Below are 19,920 nucleotides of genomic sequence, written 5' to 3'. Positions count from 1 at the left end.
CCAAATGACGTGAATCTTGATACGAATAAATAGCAAACACGAAAAAATAAATCGCACCCTCTATTCAATTACGATATTAAGATCCGTGTGTTTTCCCGATCTTTTGATTCAAGTATTGTGTGATATTCACCTCTAAACTAGCAAGAGTTTAGCAACAAATAAACACGAGGATAAACAATCGAAAACTATACGAACCTTCGAAGAACTTCGCCTACGACAATCCGCACAAGCAACGTCGACAAACGCCACAAAGTTAAAAACTTTGATAAGTTTGATTTGATTTGACAAAGCTAAAAGCTTTGAAAAGTTGAGAGAAAATTCTCACAAGTTTGATAAACTCAAAATAATATGTGTATTGTTCTTAAAATTCGTCCAACATAGTCTATATATCAAAAGATATAAAAAATCTAGTCTCCCAAAATAATAAAACTCTAAATTAGGAAAATAAATCTCCGCCAAAACTAAAAGGCACGGACCCCGTGTATGCCTCCGGGTGAGGGTCCGTGTAGGCTCTGTAAAATTACTCTCCGGAAAACAATGGAAACGGACCCCGTGCACAGGTCCGTGCTCGGGTCCGTGTAGACTCGGGTTTCTCCTTCTCGACTGTACTGGGCACGGACCCCGTGTACAGGTCCGTGTACATGTCCGTGTAGCCTCGGTCATCCTCTACTTGATTGTGATGCAACCCGAACCCTTCGAGCCTTGTTTCCAAGCTTTCATTGGTTGCATGAAGGGCAACATTCAACATCTTCAAGCGTCCTCTCGGGATTGGTTCTTGGAACGCATATTGGCTGGCTAGATTCACGTCATTTGAGTTTATCAAACTTGTGAGAATTTTCTCTCAACTTTTCAAAGCTTTTAGCTTTGTCAAATCAAATCAAACTTATCAAAGTTTTTAACTTTGTGGCGTTTGTCGATCGTTGCTTGTGCGGATTGTCGTAGGCAAAGTTCTTCGAAGGTTCGTATAGTTTTCGATTGTTTATCCTCGTGTTTATTTGTTGCTAAACTCTTGCTAGTTTAGAGGTGAATATCACACAGTACTTGAATCAAAAGATCGGGAAAACACACGGATCTTAATATCGTAATTGAATAGAGGGTGCGATTTATTTTTAATCGTGTTTGCTATTTATTCGTGTCAAGATTCACGTCAGTAACTGTTCTTTCAGTTCTTTCATTTCTGTAGGAGCTAATCGATAAGGAACTTTGGAGATCGGATGAGTTCCTGTCACAACATCAATTACAAATTCGATCTCTCTATCTGGGGGTAAGCCTGTTACATCATCAGGAAATACTTCTGGAAATTCACAAACGACATCTGTATCTTTTAGTTCACGAACCGGTGAATCAATAACTAAAACAGATGCTAAATATCCTAGACACCCCTTCTGTAATAATTTACAAGCCTTCATACAAGAGATTATCCGAAGAGGTAAGGATATACCTGCACTTGCTACTGTGAATGGTTCAGCTCCTACTGGTGCAAACTTGATCATCTTCAGGCCACAGTCAATATTAACTCTGTACTTCGAGAGCCAATCCATTCCCAATATCACATCAAAATCGTTCATTTTCAAAACAATCAATTCAGCATACATCTGATGACCTTGGACATATATTGGACATCCTCGCACAATCTGATCTGTCCGTAATTCTTGCCCGGAAGGTAAGGCTATGGCGAGTTGTGTCTCTGTTGTACTTGGTGTAATGCCCAGTCTCTTTACAAACGATGCCGAAATAAAAGAATGCGTGGCTCCTGAATCTAGTAAAACAATAGCAGTAATACCAGAAATCAAGAACATACCAGTGATCATCGACGTATCCGCATCCACTTCTTCTTTGGTCATGGAGAAAAGGCGTCCCTGTACTTTCTCAGAACTTCCTGGACAATTCTTGGCGAGATGCCCTGGCTTTTTGCAACGATAACAGACATTAGAACCTTGCATACATTCCCCGCCATGAAGTTTGCCACATTTAGGACAAGGTGGTCTGTCTTGTTCTTTACGTGGAGGAGGACCCTTGCCACGGGGTTCCTCTGGTCGAGTACCTCTGCTATCAGTCTTTTTGCCTTGTCCTGGTCCTTGGCTCTTCTGAAAGTACTGCTGCCTTCGTTGTTGTCTGTCTATGTCAATGTCATGTTCATCTTGTTCAGCCATAAGTGCTCTTTCCACTGTCTCTCCATACGTAGCAACTTTGGACATTCGTACATCTCTTTTAATTTCAGAGCGAAGTCCCCGCATGAAGTGTTCGCTCTTACTTGTATCATCTTGTGCAATATATGGTACGTATTGGACTCCAGCTTCGAATTGTTGTATGTATTCTGTCATTGACATAGTTCCTTGCTTCAAGTTAAGGAAATCACTAGCTTTCTTAGCTCGTACGTCTTTACTGAAATACTTGTTGTAAAACATGGATTTGAAAGTTTCCCATGTCAATGGTATCGCAGGTAATACCACTCTTGCACTCTCCCACCATATCCTTGCATGCTTTGTAAACAAAAATATGGCACAAGTTACTTTGTCTGCATCTTCCATATGAAGGTAGAAGAAGATGGACTCCAATGACTTAATCCACTCTTCTGCTACTGCTGGATCGGTACTTCCCATGAATTCAGGAGGATTCAAACGTCGAAAACGATCATACACATCAGTTTGAACAGGCCCTTGTCTGGGAAGAATGGCTTGTGCATGTGCCTGCTCATGTGTAGTTCGTTGCATCTCCAGTAATTGCTGTATCTGCTCCCCATGAACTTTAGCTTGTTGTTGGAGGAGCTGAGCAAAATCATCTATAGGTCGTGGTGTACTGCCCTCACCTTCGACTACTGGGGCCTTGCCCCTAGATGACTCTCCTTTATGTACCTTACTTTTCGGTGGCATCGTTGCTTATCTTAACCTACAAATAGATCACATAACTTAACATAAACTATGGGATACAAAGATACTTACTTGCCGAGTTCTCCATGTAGATGAAGTGCAGTGTCTTCCCTATCGAAGAACCGTGGGCTCTGATACCATATTAATTGTCACACCCTTACTCTATACTTAGCATAATTACCATAATCAAAATAGGGTTTGATTGATATCACTATAGTATGAAGCAAATCAAACAAGGAACATCACTTTGACGGTTTAGAAAAATTTTGGCATGATGCCCCTACATTTTGTTTAACCCAAAACTCAAGCAACTACATTCATATATATAAAAACATATTTCATCTACACAAACGTATTCTGCTTCATTCTACACATAGACATAAACATTGTAAAACATGTTTCAAACCCTGATATTGTAAAACTTATAATACATATGCGGAAGCTATACAATAAGAAGCCCGGTTCTTGTCGAGGTGAGACACGTCACAAGCATCCATTGACGAACCGGCATCCTAGGTCTCTTCACTACCTGATCCTGTAATACATGAGCTACGTGAGTTTATAAAACTCAATAAGTTGGCACTTGTATGTATCAATATGCATCGAAGGAACATACATATCGAGTCGTGGCAACAATTAAGCTTCAAACCATGTCATATCATAGCATATATTCATGTTCATTTTGTACTTGAGCCTCATTAGTTGACCTGTACTACCGTGCTTGCTTTATTATATAGCTACTACTGTGTTGGACGTCAGGGAGCAACCTTTGGCAACCCCACGCCCCATGAACATATATTGGCCAATAGCTTTGGTGGACTTAAAACCACCCATGATGTCAACAAGCTCTATATCATGTAAAATCAGTCATTTTTCTTTCAATGTTCATGTTCATGTTCATAACACAGCACCCATCATCAATATTCATGAGGTTCTTACATATTTAATACATAACAATGGAATATGGTGCTATGTTTTCATCAATAAGATACTAACAATGTACATATAACAATAATCAATGGGAAGTGTTTGAAATCATAATAGTACTCATGTATTACTTCAAGAACATGCCAACTTACAGTCCAAGCGTACGAATACTTGTTTGAGACGATGTATCTTGCTCCTATACTGTCAAATATACCAATAATTCAGTCACTATTGTATAAACTAGGTGAAAATCACTCCTCTACAGGTAGAATAACTTAAAGAGAAGAAAACTTACTCCTATATGATGTTCTTGTGATGGAGAGTAAACTTCTAGCCTCAAAATGATGAAGGAGAAGAAGAAAATGACTTTTTGGGAGGAAGGTTTCTTGTTTCTCTCGAGTTTTGCTGAGAAAGGAATGAAGGAAACTGATACAATGGCTTAGAAAGTCGAAGCTTATCTTCTTATATGCAAGGCGGCGCTCGGGCGGTAGTTTTCTACCGCTCGAGCGCGGAATGTTCTGTCCAAAAGGTCAAATTTTGGTGCACTGGCGCTCGAGCGGTCATTTTCTACCGCTCGAGCGCCATATGTTCTGTAAATTTCGTGAACCATTAGTGTACCGGCGCTCGGGCGGTAGAATCTTACCGCTCGGGCGCCACTTGTTCTGCCTCTGCGCACTACTTCGTCAAAGATCGCTCCAGAAACGTCTCTTCCGTTCATAATCTGGAAAAGTGGTAAACTAGGAAGTTGTAGCTCTATGTCTTGGCTTGAATCTCCCACTGGTTTCAGGTCATTTGGAGGTCTGAGTAAAAAGTTATGCTCATTCTCCCAACATGTGTCATTGTAGGAGTGACGATACACACAACTCACTTCGGGGCGTTTTTGGCTTGTCTTCCATAATGATTTGGACAAAACCCAAAACGTGAAAGTTGTAGCATTATATCTTAGCTTTCTAAGGGTTAAGGCCTCACACAATTTGGATCAATATTCAAATCATTATGCTCAAACCCGTACGAACTACCATATTTACATCTCATTTCCTACCAACTTCATAACACTATTTCTATGTACACATCTTACCATCACTATTTTGACATTTATTCATTCTCAATGCACCATAAACAATATAAAAGTCATGTTCAAACTCAATATTGATACTTCAATCCTCACGTGAAATCTAATAAGGTAATTAACTACAAAATAAACGACATAAACGTGTTACTAATCATTTGTACGAGTAACCGGGCATTACATGGGATGACTCAGTTCTTTGCACAGTTTTCGAGGAACCATGCTGTGGAGACCAGGCCGACAGGGCCCGAGGCTGTCTATGAGAGATTCATGAAGATGCGTCCTAAGGACTTTTCAGGGACGACGGACCCCATGATTGCCGAGGGCTGGATCAAGTCTCTCGAGGTTATCTTCGAGTTCATGGAGCTTGGAGATGCAGACAGAGTCCGATGTGCCACCTACTCATTCGGAGGAGATGCCCGTTTATGGTGGGAAGGAGCGTCAGTAGCCCTGAACTTGGCTACACTGAGCTGGACACGCTTCACGGAGGTATTCTACTCCAAATATTTTACTGAGGAAGTGCGCACCAGGTTGACCACTGAGTTCATGAGCCTGAGACAGGGAGATCTGATTGTTACGGAGTTCATCCGTAATTTTGAGAGGGGTTGTTATTTTGTGCCCCTGGTCGCAAATGATGCTAAAGCCAAGTTAATGCATTTCCTGGTGGATCTTGCGCCGTGATGTTAGGGTGTCTGACCCTACTACTTATGAGGTCGCTGTCTCCAAAGCTCTAGCCGCAGAGCAGGATCAGCGTGATATCGAGAGAGACCTCCAGGGCAAGCGCCCAGTCCAGGTACCACACCGCCCTCCTCCTCAGCACCATCAGCAGCAGAAAAAGAGGCCTTTTCACGGGCCGCCTAAGAACAGAGGTCAGCAGTAGCAGCAGCAGCGGATACTCCCAGCCTCGAGGACTTTTGAGCATCCAGTTTTTCCTAGGTGCTCACGTCGCCATCCTGGAGCATGTATGTTTGGCTCAGGAAAGTGTTACAAGTGTGGTAGTCCAGACCACTTACTTCTGCAGTGCCCTCAGAGGAATCTGCCTACCCAAGGCAGAGTTTTTGCTCTCCATGCCACAGAGACGAACCCGGAGACCATGCTTATGACAGGTACCTTTAAGCTTTAAGTTTACATTTGAGATTTAATGTTTTGGGTTAAGATTTTTTGAACATAGAATTGCAGTAGGATTGCATGCTCTACTCGGTATTATTTTTGGGAATTAGGTTAGAAGAACTTTGACCTTTGCATGTCTATAAGTTAGTTCTTGTGATTATTGGGTTCAGCTTAGTATTCCAACCTTTCAGGGAGAATATTTATATCTGGTTCCGCTACGAAGGCCTTGATAGATTCAGGGGCCACTCACTCATTTATTTCGGAGGTCTTCGCTAATTTCCTCAAGGTCAAGACCGTTGGGCTAGTAGCCTATTCAGTAGTATTGCCTTCTGGTGAGGAGATGGCAGCTACCAATGTGATCCGAGACATAGATCTTGAGCTCCATGGCAACCTCGTTTATGCGGATCTGATCATGTTGCCGATGCCAGAGTTGGATATCATCCTAGGGATGGACTGGCTATTGTGGAACAGGGTTTTTATTGACTTCCAGCGGAGATCTATTCTAGTCCGACCGCCTGGAATGACGCAGTTCTTATTCGAGCCGGACAGGTACTTTCCCTTACCGCGCATTATTCCTTATGTCCAGGCTAGGAAGCTCATGCATAGAGTGTGTCGGGCGTTTTCAGCAACTTTTATATCTGTCCCCGAGGCACCCAGTCAGTCAGCCGCAGATGTTCCGATTGTTAGAGACTTCTTATACGTTTTTCCTGAGGACGTTTCTGGTATTCCACCCGAGAGAGAGGTGGAGTTTTCTATTGAGCTCATGCCAGGTACGACTCCGATATCCAAAGCGCCGTACCGACTAGCACCGATAAAGATGGCAGAGCTTAAGAAGCAGATTCAGGAACTTTTGGATAAGGAGTTCATTCGCCCGAATTTTTCTCCATGGGGCGCGCCAGTCTTGTTTGTAAAGAAGAAGGATGGCACGATGAGGCTTTGTATTGAATACCGGGAGCTTAACAGGGTTACAGTGAAGAACAAGTACCCACTTCCGAGGATTGAGGATTTGTTTGACCACTTGCAGGGAGCTTCGATATTCTCCAAGATAGATCTGCGTTCCGGTTATCACCAGTTGAGGGTGAGAGATGCTGACTGCCTTCAGGACTCGTTATGGCCACTATGAGTTCCTTGTGATGCCGTTCGATCTGAAGAATGCGCCAGCGATCTTCATGGATCTCATGAATCGCGTATTTCAGCCGTATCTTGACCAGTTTGTGATAGTATTCATAGACGACATTCGTCTACTCCAAGAATCAGGAGGATCACAGCAGACATCTGACCACAGTGCTGCATACCTTGTAGAAGCACAAGTTATTCGCAAAGTTCAGTAAAGTGAGAATTCTGGTTAGAGAAGGTGGCGTTCTTAAGCCACATTGTTTCTAGCAGTGGTATTGAGGTAGACCCAGCAAAAGTTGCAGCAGGCAGAGATTGGGTTGTGCCATAGAATGCATCAGAGATCCGCAGTTTTCTTGGACTAGCAGGATATTATCGGAAGTTCATTAAGGGATTCTCTTCTATTGCCGTTCCACTCACATCATTGACCAAGAAGAATGCTAAATTTGTGTGGAGCGAGGAGTGTCTGAAGAGCTTCGATACTTTGAAGCAAGCTCTTATCTCAGCACCAGTTCTGGCCATGCCATCAGGGCCACGGTGAGTTTGTTCTGTATACCGATGCTTCGAAGCTCGGTCTTGGCGTAGTATTGATGCAGCATGGGAAGGTGATAGCGTATGCTTCTAGACAATTGAAAACTCATGAGAAGAATTACCCTACCCATGATCTAGAGTTGGCTGCCGTAGTTTTTGCCTTGAAGATTTGGAGGCATTATCTGTATGGAGAGAAGTGCCAGATCTTTACCGACCACAAGAGCCTCAAGTATTTCTTTACGCAGAAGGAGCTGAACATGCGTCAGAGGCGTTGGTTAGAGCTTGTGAAGGATTATGACTGTTTCATTAGCTACCACCCGGGTAAAGCTAATGTAGTTGCGGATGCATTGAGCAGAAAAGTCGCACTGATGGCTCATTTGACGATTCAGAGACCTCTTCAGATTGAGATGCAGAGGTTTGATCTAGAGTCATATCCACAAGGTAGAGTTCCCTGTCTATCTACCTTGATTATTCAGTCCTCTCTTCTAGACCGTCTTCGCAGTGGTCAGTCAGCAGATGAGCAGTTAGCAAAGTGGAAGCAGAGAGATGATGCCAAGGGCAGTGTCTTGTATTCAGTCAGCGACGATATTGTGAGATACCGAGACAGGATGTGGGTTCCTAGCAGTGGTTCTATCCGAGAAGATATTCTATCAGAGGCTCACATGTCGCCGTACTCTATTCATTCAGGGAGTACGAAGATGTACCGAGATCTGCAGTCATTGTATTGGTGGCCTGGGATGAAGAAAGATATCAGACGATTTGTATCCGATTGTCGGACTTGCCAGTTAGTGAAAGCGGAGCATCAGAGACCAGCAGGTTTGCTGAAGCCTCTTCCCATTCCCGAGTGGAAGTGGGAGAATGTTACCATGGACTTCATGATCGGTTTGCCGAAGTCAGTCAGAGGATCAAATGCTATCTGGGTGATTGTAGACCGTCTTACCAAATCAGCGCACTTCTTGCCTATTAAGACGACTTTCACCATGATTCAGTATGCAGAGTTGTATATCCGGGAGATAGTCCGACTTCATGGTATTCCAGTTTCTATCGTATCTGAAAAAGACCCTAGATTCACTTCCGCATTCTGGAAGAGTTTGCATTCGACTATGGGTACGAAGTTGCTGTTTAGCACAGCTTTCCACCCTCAGACAGATGGGCAGTCAGAGCGAGTTATTCAGATTTTGGAGGATCTTCTCCGTGCTTGTGTTATTGATTTCTCTGGGAGTTGGGAGTCGAACTTTCCATTGGTAGAGTTCACCTATAACAACAGCTTCCAGTCATCTATTGGTATGGCACCGTATGAAGCACTATATGGCCTCAAGTGTAGATCTCCTGTTCATTGGGATGAAGTAGGAGAGAGAGCAGAGTTGGGTCCGGAGATTATTCAGCAGGCTGCCGATGTAGTAGTCAAGATCCGTGATAGGACTGCTCAGAGTCGACAGAAGAGTTATGCAGATCAGAGGAGGAGAGACCTAGAGTTTTCCGTTGCCGACCATGTCTTTGTGAAGGTAGCACCTATGAAGGGTGTCATGCGATTTGGGAAAAAAGTGAAGCTCAGTCCGAGATTCATTGGATTATTTTGAGATCCTCGACAGAGTTGGGACGTTAGCTTATCATGTGGCTCTTCCACCGAATCTGGTCGGAGTACACAATGTGTTCCATGTCTCAATGCTGAGGAAGTACATGGCGAATCCTTCGCATGTCTTGAACTTCGAGCCGTTGCAGCTTACATCGAACCTGTCTTATGTGGAGAAACCAGTGTAGATCTAAGATAGACAGGAGAAGAAGCTTCGGAACAAGCTAGTTAAGCGATTGAAAGTCAAATGGCTCAACCATTCAGAAGAGGAAGCTACATAGGAGTCTGAGCCAGAGATGAGGAGTCGGTACCCCGAGTTATTCGGTGAGTTTTAATTTCGAGGACAAAATTTCTTTTAAGGGGGGAGAGTTGTAGAACCCGTAAACCAGACTACGTATAAGTCATGCATAATTCTAGTATTTTAAATTAAAATGATTTTATTGCATGAGTATTTTAATGCTTTTCTTTAAAGTTAATTATTTTATGCAGTAGTTTAATTTTCATCTTTTCAGTTAATTCAGTGAGGCCGGACTGGAGTTGGAGTTTTGAGATAAAATTTAAAATTTGGAAATCATACCCAGAGTTTATTTTAACTAACTAGTAAGTTAATTTAAGTTGAAAGGAGGTTTAAGAAATTATTTTAGTAACTTGAGGTAAGTAGGAAATAAGTTCATTTAGGTCCATAATTAAGGGGTTAATTCGCTAAATTATTTAAAGGATAGGTAAGGCTCTAAAGATTTAAAATTTACTAACTAAACAATATTTCCCCTCCATTTATTAGATCAAATTTCGGCCACCCCCTTGGAGTTACCACATTTCTTTGACAACTCACCCCTTTGACCCATTCCTTGTCATTTCTTAACATGATAATCCTTTCATCTATTAAACCCCATTAATTAATATTAGATCATTAACCTAGCCTAGTTTAGCATGTAGAAACGTTCATCCCTCTCCAACCATTACTTTGATATCAAACCATTTCAAAATTCAAAAAGGAGCAAGACTTGGTCATGCCATTTGAACCCTTTTATTATTGGAACTCTCCTCACTCTCCTAACCATCATTTCCTCTTCCCCATCACTGAAATTTTGAGAGCATTTCAGTGTAAATAACGTGAGCCTCATAGCTAGATTAAGAGAGAAAAAAAATTGAGTAGAAGGAAGATCAAGAAGATCACTCCGCCTCCTCCGCGCCGCGTCGTCGTTTCGTTCGTTTTCTTTTCAAAACGAAATCAAGGCATGTTTATATTTTTATTGACTCTTCAATCAAGTCATATTATTATTTTAAAACATCGCATGTACACAAATTTGAAGGGGAAAACCGAAATACATGACAAAATATTTTCGAAACCAAGGTGTAGATTTTCGGTTTTCCCTTGTGCTCTCACGTTTTTGGTTGTTTCTGTCGCTGCATGGTATGGCTCGATCCTAGGCTCCCAAAGCTGCATCTAGACATGTATTAGGACATGTTAGGACCATATTAGTCCATTCCTTCAGCCCCATACTCGCTAGAAACTCAGTATTGACAGCAACTCATCCTTAGGGCAATATTGTGCTTCGATTTTTGTTGCTTTCTGTCAAGAGAGAGTGTCTGACCTTGGCTGCCCTAGGGGCCTATAGCCATGGTTTGAACACTTCCCTATCATGTCTAGGACGTGACCAAGATGCCCTTTCATGGCTTAGTTCACGTCCCAATCAGTTTCAAAAATAAACAAGAAGGTGTGCTCTCGGGTGGAATTCTGGTGTTGCGTGTGTGTAATGTTTCGAAAGTATGGGTGTTGGTGTGGATATTGGTTGGCTCATTAGCCCTTAGCCACGGTTCATACCATGCCCCTTGATTTCTAGATCATGCCATGATCAATCAAATGGTTAATGGAATGGTCCATGACAGCCGAACAATCGCAGCACCCCACGCATGAAGGTGTGCTCTCGGGTGGAATCACTTGGCTTGTTTCGGTTGTGGTGCGAATTGTGGCTGGCCTAGGGCCCTTAGTGATCGAGCAAAACTTGCACTATGAATTTCCCAAGAAAATATGATTTTGTATGCTCAAAATGTAATCGCAAGTGCACGATGTCAAGTAATAGTATAGTGTATATGAATACGAGTATCGTTCCACTGGAGACTGTATTTAACAATTATTATTTTAGTTATTAAAACTTTAGCGACGAAATTTGATTGTTTGTTTTATGACTAATAAAATTCAAGAAAATTTAATTAAACAAGATCAAAGATTAATTGATGAAATATGAATGCTAAATCAATGGATTAAATTTCAAATGATAAAAGAATTTGTTGGGAATTCTGGTTCACCTACCTCTTATTAATTTATTAATTCGTTCGGTTGTGTTCTACGCTTCCGACAGGATTTCCTATTCAATTGAACACACTCTCTCGAGCTATGTCAAACTAATTCACTCAATGAAGTAATTAAATGTCTTTAATTATTTATCAAGAATGAATCGCATTTCGATTAATGAAACCCCCTAGTTTTCGACCCTAAGGACTATGACTATCGGCACGTATCCAATTTCATATATCTATGCAAATTGTAGATCCGCGAATTACACCACTCGATCCTATCACTAGTTTTTCTCTCGAACTCACTCGTGATATAAAATAGTCGTTAAAGTTAGCTACGCTCAACGACACAATGAAAATCGTAGAATAATCAAGAATAAATCACAAACCGACATATAAATTAACCAACTAAAAGTTCGGGGTAGGATCCCCTTTAATCCCAACAAATAATTGAAGTTAGCTACTAGAATTCATAATTAAAATAAGCAAAACAATGTTTAAACAAAGGAAATTAAACTAGAAATACTAGGCGTGACGAAATCTGCGAAGACGATGCCCGGAAACCGTTGAATCTTCAATCCAAGTGCAAAAGCTCTCCCAAAATCCTTTGTGCTCTCAAAATTATGTCTCCCCCCCTCCAAAGTCGGCCAAGAAGCTTTTCATATCATTCTCCTCTCAAAAAAAGGTAAGGAATCGCACACCACATCTTGCCAAAAATAGATGGCGCTCGGGCGGTAGAAAACTACCGCTCGAGCGCCTACCTTTCTGTCGAAGCTCTTGAGTTGAGTGACATTCGCGCTCGGGCGGTAGAAAACTACCGCTCGAGCGCGGGCCTTGCTGCACTTCATTCTCTTGTCTTGGCACTTGGCTCCGATTTTAGTTCTTCCGGTCATTTTCCCTACAAATTCATCACACACAAGTGAGACATAATCAAAAGCAATTAATTACTCTAAAATGAACAAAAAGTAAATGAAATTCATGCATGCACAATGTAAACACAATTAAAACTAATGCAATAAACACGTAAAAACACCCCCTATCAACCCCCTCATACTAACCTTTTGCTTGCCCTCAAGCAAAACAGGTTAAAGCACGAGACTCTAAACAAACACAACAAAAGTAAGAGACTCAAACAAAAACTAACCCACACAATTAAATGTCGATGGCGAGTTGACACGTTTATGCTCATGCCTCAGTTTACTTTCCCAATACCACTCATAATCAAGTCAAGTCGCAAACGAATACTCATTCTCATCTTCACATGAATATCGACACTAATTTGAACGTGTGTGTGTGTCATGATGGGTCTAGTCATTCGTACGTCAAATAGATCAATCATCAAATCATGCGTGTTACTCAATCAACACTTCAATACAAGTTTCACTAGCATGCATCCCCGTGTCCATTTATCACTAGCCATAAATTGAACTTTATTCAACTTTTAAGTGCAGATAAGGGTGTCGAAAAGAAGGAAAATAAGCTCAAGTGGCTAAAAGTTGGGAGTACACCGATCATTTTCATTGTGCAATCGTCAAGACTTATCGTCTGACTTTCCTCATCTCCTTACATCTCCAACTTTTAGCCTAGGAATAGAATTTCATTCCTTTTATTTCGGCTCCCCCTCACCTTACATCTCCAACTTTATTCTTTTTTTTTTTTTTTTTTTTTTGAATGCACAATTTTCACACATGTACTCCCTAGGCTAAGAATATAATATGACTTTGGATTACAGCCGGTTGGGAGTATGATCTTTTAATTAGTGCATTGAAACGGAGGTAAATATAGAGTTCAAGGCAAATCAACTTTTCCCATTCAAGGTCCCAATTAGCGACTTATTTTCACGGGTTTACATGCTAAATCAACTCATAAATGATGTCTTTCAAGTTAACCACACAAAACCTTCAAATTTCGCCATTATTCCTACAAAATTCTAGTCCCCACACATGTGTGCTCAAAAAGTTCAAACTTGAGCCACAATTCATGTTTTAACAATCAAGAGTACCGTTCATGATATGACCCAATCAATACTTTGGTGTACTATCCATCCAACCTCATCATTGGCTCATAAATTATGTCTTCTCACCATAAACGACACAAAACATGCAACAAATTAAACATAAAAATCTACCCACCCCCTCATACTAGAGTTGTGCAATGCCCTCATTGCACAAAACGAACAAACACTAACAACAAAACAACTCGTGAATGTAAATGCAAACACAGAAATGCAAACACAAATATGCAAACACAAATGCAGACTAAATAAGCAAGAAAGCTAATAAACATGCTAGATGGAAACAATGATAAGAAAGAAAAACAGCAAAGCGGTAAAGGAAAAAAATTGCGAAGTAGGGGAGACAGTAAACTCCCCTGATCAGTGCTCCTCCTCATCCTGGTCTGGTGGTTGCACTCCTGTGCCCTCCCCATGCTGAGAATAATCATACTGGAACTGGAATGGGGGAGGAGGTAGTGGAGATGGTGTGATGGTCGATGGGTCAACGCCCCCGTGCACCAGCAAAGAGCGCATCATAGAGTCAATGTGCGATAGGTGGTCCGTGACATACAAGTTAAACTGACTCTGATGTGCCTGGAAGGCGAGATTCTCATCCATTTTGTCATTCTGCGTTCGCCTGCGGGGTTGTGGTGGGAGGCGTTGTGGTACGGCAGTGCTGGATCCACCCGCATCCTCCGCTCGAGAGGGAAAGTCCGCCCGTCTCTTTGCCATCTTCCGCTGTTCGTCCTCCCGGCAAATTGGCTTCATCGTTTGAAGCCATTCCTCGTCGTCCCTGAAGTGCACCCCGGCCCGGGCACATAATTCGGAAATGATAGTCGGGAAGAATAGACCTATGTGGCTGTTGTGGGTGCTTAGAGTGATTTGCGAGTTGATAAGTTTCCCCACATCGATGTCATATCCTCGGTGCAACGCAAAAAGTAACACCGCACGCTCCTTTTGCACCTCGCTTTTGTGCGAGACAGGCATCATCCGCCGGGCCACAAACAAGTGTTATTCCCCACATCGATGTTCATCCGCCGGCGGTAACTTTTTACCGCCCGAGCGCCGAGTTCTGGGGACAAATCACATTTTTTTTTAAACATAAAATGAAGAACAAAAAACGAGATGAACAAAAAATACGAATAAAGATGACAATAATTAAAATTGAATTAAATGCAAGATAAGAGAAAAAGAATAGTTCTCAATTTATAGTCGAGAGCTTGACTGTTGGTCCGTCTCAGTTCGGATGATCTTGGAACCGTGTGATTCCAAGTAGTGGCTCAACTGTGCCACCCATGTAGTACTTGAGGCGCTGGGCATTGACCGTGAATGTCCCGTCCTTCCCATCTTTCAATTCGATAGCTCCCGAAGGATAAACTTTCGAGATCACGAATGGACCGGACCATCGCGACTTCAATTTACCGGGAAACAAGCGCAACCGGGAGTTATAGAGCAGAACACTTTCACCCTCCTTAAATTCTCTCTCGATGATTCTCTTGTCATGAGCCATTTTTGTTTTCTCCTTGTACGAAAGTGCAAGATCGTAAGCCAAATTCCGGAACTCCTCCAATTGGTCCAATTGAAGCAAACGCTGTTCACCTGCATCAGTAAAATTAAAGTTCAGCGCTTTTGTTGCCCAATATGCCCGATGCTCCAACTCGACAGGTAAATGACATGCTTTACCAAATAACAACCTATACGGTGTAGTGCCTATCGGTGTTTTGAAAGCAGTCCTATACGCCCAAAGAGCATCATCTAATCTCACCGACCAATCCTTCCTATTGACACCTACCACTTTCTCCAAAATTCGCTTAATCTCGCGATTCGACACTTCCACTTGACCACTCGTCTGTGGGTGATAAGGGGTAGAGATTTTATGTGTGACACCATATTTGCTCAAAAGTTTTTCAAAAAGTTTGTTGCAAAAATGAGTGCCACTATCACTAATGATTGCTCGTGGTGTTCCAAAACGGTTAAAAATGTTTTTCTTCAAAAATTTTAGAACCACTTGAGCATCATTAGTGGCGTATGCTTCCGCCTCTACCCACTTAGACACATAATCCACCGCCACCAAAATGTATTTTTTCGTGAAAGAACTGGGAAACGGTCCCATGAAATCTATCCCCCATACATCAAAAACCTCACACTCAATGATATTATTTAAAGGCATTTCGTGACGGTTAGAGATGTTACCTGACCGTTGGCATTTATCACAATGTAGCACATAAGAACGAGCATCTTTAAAGAGGGTTGGCCAATAAAAGCCACATTCGAGTACCTTAGATGCCGTCCTCGTTGGTCCAAAGTGACCACCTACCTCACGGTCATGGCAATGGTTGAGAATCTTATAAAACTCTTCCTCCGCAACACACCGTCTTATCATGGAATCTGCACAAATCTTAAACAAGAACGGTTCCTCCCAAAAATAGTATTTCACGTCAGAAAAGAATTTCTTTCGTTGGTGAAAAGATAGGTTCGGTGGAGGTGTGCCTGTGACAAGAAAATTAGCGAAATTCGCATACCATGGACAATTTCTCACCTCAAATAGTTGCTCATCCGGGAACCAATCATCGATAGCATGATTAACAGAATCATTACAAATACATTCTAATCTAGACAAATGATCTGCAACCACATTCTCAACACCCTTCTTATCTTTTATTTCTAAATCAAATTCTTGCAACAATAGAATCCACCAAAGTAGGCGTGGTTTTGCATCTCTCTTAGCAAGTAAATGTTTTAGTGCAGAGTGGTCAGTGTAGACAATGACTTTAGACAAAACAAGATATGCATGAAACTTGTCAAGTGCAAACACTACTGCAAGTAACTCTTTTTCGGTGGTAGCATAATTCAATTGTGCCTCATCTAGAGTCTTACTTGCATAGTATATAGTGTGGAATACCTTGTTCTGTCTTTGGCCAAGGACAACACCTACCGCAGTATCACTAGCATCGCACATGATCTCGAAGGGTAGATCCCAATCCGGTGATACCAAGACAGGAGCCGTCACCAAGCGCTCCTTCAACTTCTCGTATGCCTGCAAACAATCAGAATTAAAGTCAAATGGCACATCTTTCATAAGTAAGGAAGATAGAGGTTTGGCAACTTTAGAAAAATCTTTGATAAAACGCCGGTAAAAACCGGCGTGGCCTAGAAAACTTCTAACTCCCTTTATTGACGCCGGAGGTGGTAAGTTCTTAATCACTTCAACTTTCTCCTTGTCCACCTCGATTCCGTCCCCCGAAACCTTGTGCCCTAGGACAATTCCCTCTTGTACCATGAAGTGGCATTTTTCCCAATTAAGTACCAAGTTTGTCTCCTCACATCTCCTCAACACCACCGTCAGATTCTGCAAACAATCATCAAAAGAAGAGCCAAATATCGAGAAATCATCCATAAAAATTTCAAGGAAAGTTTCTATCATATCATGGAATATAGCGGTCATGCAACGTTGAAATGTGGCAGGGGCATTACAAAGGCCAAACGGCATGCGGCGAAAAGCAAAAGTGCCGTAAGGACAAGTGAAAGTGGTTTTCTCTTGGTCCTCCGGCGCAATCATAATTTGGTTGTACCCCGAATACCCATCCAAAAAGCAATAAAACTCATGACCCGCTAACCTCTCAAGCATCTGATCAATAAAGGGAAGGGGAAAGTGGTCTTTACGGGTGGCATCATTCAATTTTCTATAATCAATGCACACACGCCATCCCGTAACAGTCCTAGTGGGTATTAATTCATTATTTTCATTTGTGATAACAGTAATCCCACCTTTCTTTGGCACACATTGAACAGGACTTACCCATGCACTATCAGATATAGGATAGATAATACCTGCATCGAGAAGCTTAATCGTTTCAGCTTTCACTACCTCTTGCATCTTAGGATTCAATCTTCGCTGAGGTTGCACAAGAGGTGAGTACTTCTCTTCCATCAAGATCTTGTGCATGCAGACTGACGGATTGATTCCTTTGATATCCGCCACCTTCCACGCAAATGCACCCTTGTGTGCTTTCAATACTTCCAACAGTTTGTCCTCCATCACATCTGTCAAAGCAGCAGAAACAATGACAGGTAAAGTGTTATTCTCACCTAAGTACACGTATTTGAGGTGTGGAGGCAACGGCTTCAGCTCAAGTGTTGGGGGATCCTCGATGCTTGACCTTTGAGGGGTCAAATCTCTTCGTTCTCCTAGATCCTCTAGTCGCATCCTCATTGGCCTTCTCCATGGTTGGTTGGCATTAAAGTGTGCCACAATTTCGGCTCTTTCCTCATCCAATTCCTCTTCTCCCAATTCAGTATCGATAGTGGCCTCCAAAGGGTCCCTTAGAGCATCCTGCACATAGTTAGACGCAAGAGAGTCAAAAGCATCAATTCTAAAACAACTATCAGAATGCAGTGTGTGCTTAAGTGCATTAAACACATCAAAAGTAATCTCTTCGTCGCCCACTCTCAATCGCAACTTCCCTTCTTGCACATCAATTAGTGCCTTGCCAGTCGCAAGGAACGGTCTACCCAAAATCAGAGGCATCTCTTCATCCTCCTCCATATCGAGCACCACGAAGTCCGCAGGAAAGATAAACTTGTCCACTTTTACTAGCACATCCTCAATCACTCCGCGGGGGTACTTGACAGACCTGTCCGCCAGTTGTAAAGACATCTTCGTCGGCTTAGGCTCTCCTAATTCGAGTTTCCTGAAAACAGATAAGGGCATCAGATTAATACTTGCACCAAGATCACACAACGCTTTACGAAAAACAACATCACCAATCATGCAAGGGATAGAAAAGCTCCCTGGGTCTTTTAGCTTCGGTGGGATTTTGTTTTGCACCAAAGCAGAGCAACTCTCAGTCAGTTCACTATCATGTGATCCTCCAATTTTCGCTTGTTAGCTAAGATGTCCTTCAAGAATTTGGCATAACTAGGCATTTGCATTAAAGCATCGGCAAAAGAAATATTAATGTGTAATTTTTTAAATACCTCTAAAAACTTACCGAATTGTGCATCTAGTTTTGCCTTTTTTAATGCTGCAGGAAAAGGCGGGGGAATAACAATCTTAGGATGTGCCGTGGGTGCTGGTGTAGAGTTAGGTGACTTACCTTTTGACGCTTCAGCCTGCTCATCCGGTACTTGGCGTTTCTCTTTCTCTCTAGGCTCCAAAATCTTTCCACTCTTCAACTCAATGGCCTTCACTTGCTCTTTTGGATTAGTTTCGGTGTTGCTTGGCAAGGTGCCCGGCTCTCGACTTGCTATCATCTTGGCCAATTGTCCAATTTGATTCTCGAGCCCCTTTATTGATGCATCTTGGTTTTGGAGTCGAGTTTCAGTGGATGAGATAAACTTAGTCATCATTTGTTCCAAGTTTGACTTTTCTTCTCTAGGAGGATCGGATCTGTACATCGGTTGTTTCCCATATTGTTGTCCTCCCTGCGGCCTATTCTGATTGTTTTGACCGCCCCATGAGAAGTTGGGATGTTGCCTCCATCCCGGATTGTATGTATTCGAGTAAGGGTCATTCCGTGGACGGTTTTGGACTCCCACTTGATGTACAGGTGCTCCTTCGGGCACATAGAATGGATTATCATCTTGACAGTCTTTCACATAGTGCTCACCTCCACATTTCTCACAGAATACCTCTTGCAAACGCATAGCCGTGCCACCCAAGTTCAAGCCATCTATTTTCCTGTTTAAAGCATCAAGTTGTGCAGTAATAGCAGAAAAATCAGTTACCTGGTGCACTCCTGCACTTCTCCGCTGGTTGTTTCTGTCAGATTGAGGATGATAACTGCTAGCAGCCATCTCCTCCAACAACTCATATCCTTCTTCCGCAGTCTTCCTCAACAGGTTCCCACACGCAGCAGCATCTATCATAGTACGGTTAGGAGTAAGCAAACCATAATAGAAGGTTTGAACGACTAACCCAAGTGGCAACTCGTGATGTGGGCATCTTCGTAATAGATCTTTGAAACGCTCCCATGCCTCATATAGTGACTCTTGATCGAACTGAGCAAATGTTGTGATGTCTGCCCGCAGCTTCATGGTCTTCGATGGAGGAAAGTATTTGATGAGAAACGCCTTCGCCATGTCCTCCCATGTAGCTATCGAACCTACAGGTAAACAATTCAACCAAGCTTTAGCTTTATCACGCAAAGAGAAAGGAAATAAACGCAGTCTAACAGCATCATCAGAAACTCCATTAAATTTAAAAGTATCGCAAATCTCAAGAAAATCCGCGATGTGTGTGTTTGGATCGTCCACAGCAGTTCCTCCAAATTGGACGGTGTTCTGAATCATCTGGATAATGGCTGGTTTTATTTCGAATTGGTTTGCCCGCACAATCGGCCTCACAATGCTGGGGCGTGCACCATCCAAAGAAGGCTGGGCATACTCTAACATGGGTATGCGGCGTGGCATCTCAATTCGTCTCTCGTTTGGCGCT

At 42.3% G+C, this 19,920-nt stretch overlaps 1 protein-coding gene and 1 non-coding gene across 2 annotated transcripts; one reads left to right on the top strand and one right to left on the bottom strand.

Moving 5' to 3' along the window:
- Positions 1-14,721: 14,721 nt before the first annotated feature.
- LOC140830100 (uncharacterized) lies at positions 14,722-18,255 on the bottom strand. Its single transcript, XM_073193382.1, has 2 exons — positions 16,530-18,255; positions 14,722-15,083 (listed from the first exon to the last, which is right to left on the bottom strand). The coding sequence occupies exons 1-2, from the start codon at positions 18,253-18,255 to the stop codon at positions 14,722-14,724; spliced, it is 2,088 nt and encodes a 695-aa protein (XP_073049483.1).
- A 1,155-nt stretch (positions 18,256-19,410) lies between these two features.
- LOC140831241 (small nucleolar RNA R71) lies at positions 19,411-19,516 on the top strand. Its single transcript, XR_012117818.1, has one exon. It is a non-coding gene; the product is annotated as a small nucleolar RNA R71 (small nucleolar RNA).
- Positions 19,517-19,920: the final 404 nt, after the last annotated feature.

This window comes from Primulina eburnea, chromosome 4 (assembly GCF_022965805.1).
Source record: "Primulina eburnea isolate SZY01 chromosome 4, ASM2296580v1, whole genome shotgun sequence".
NCBI lineage: Eukaryota > Viridiplantae > Streptophyta > Magnoliopsida > Lamiales > Gesneriaceae > Primulina > Primulina eburnea.
Note: the sequence above shows the minus strand (reverse complement) of the source record. Positions and strands in the feature narration are given on the sequence as shown.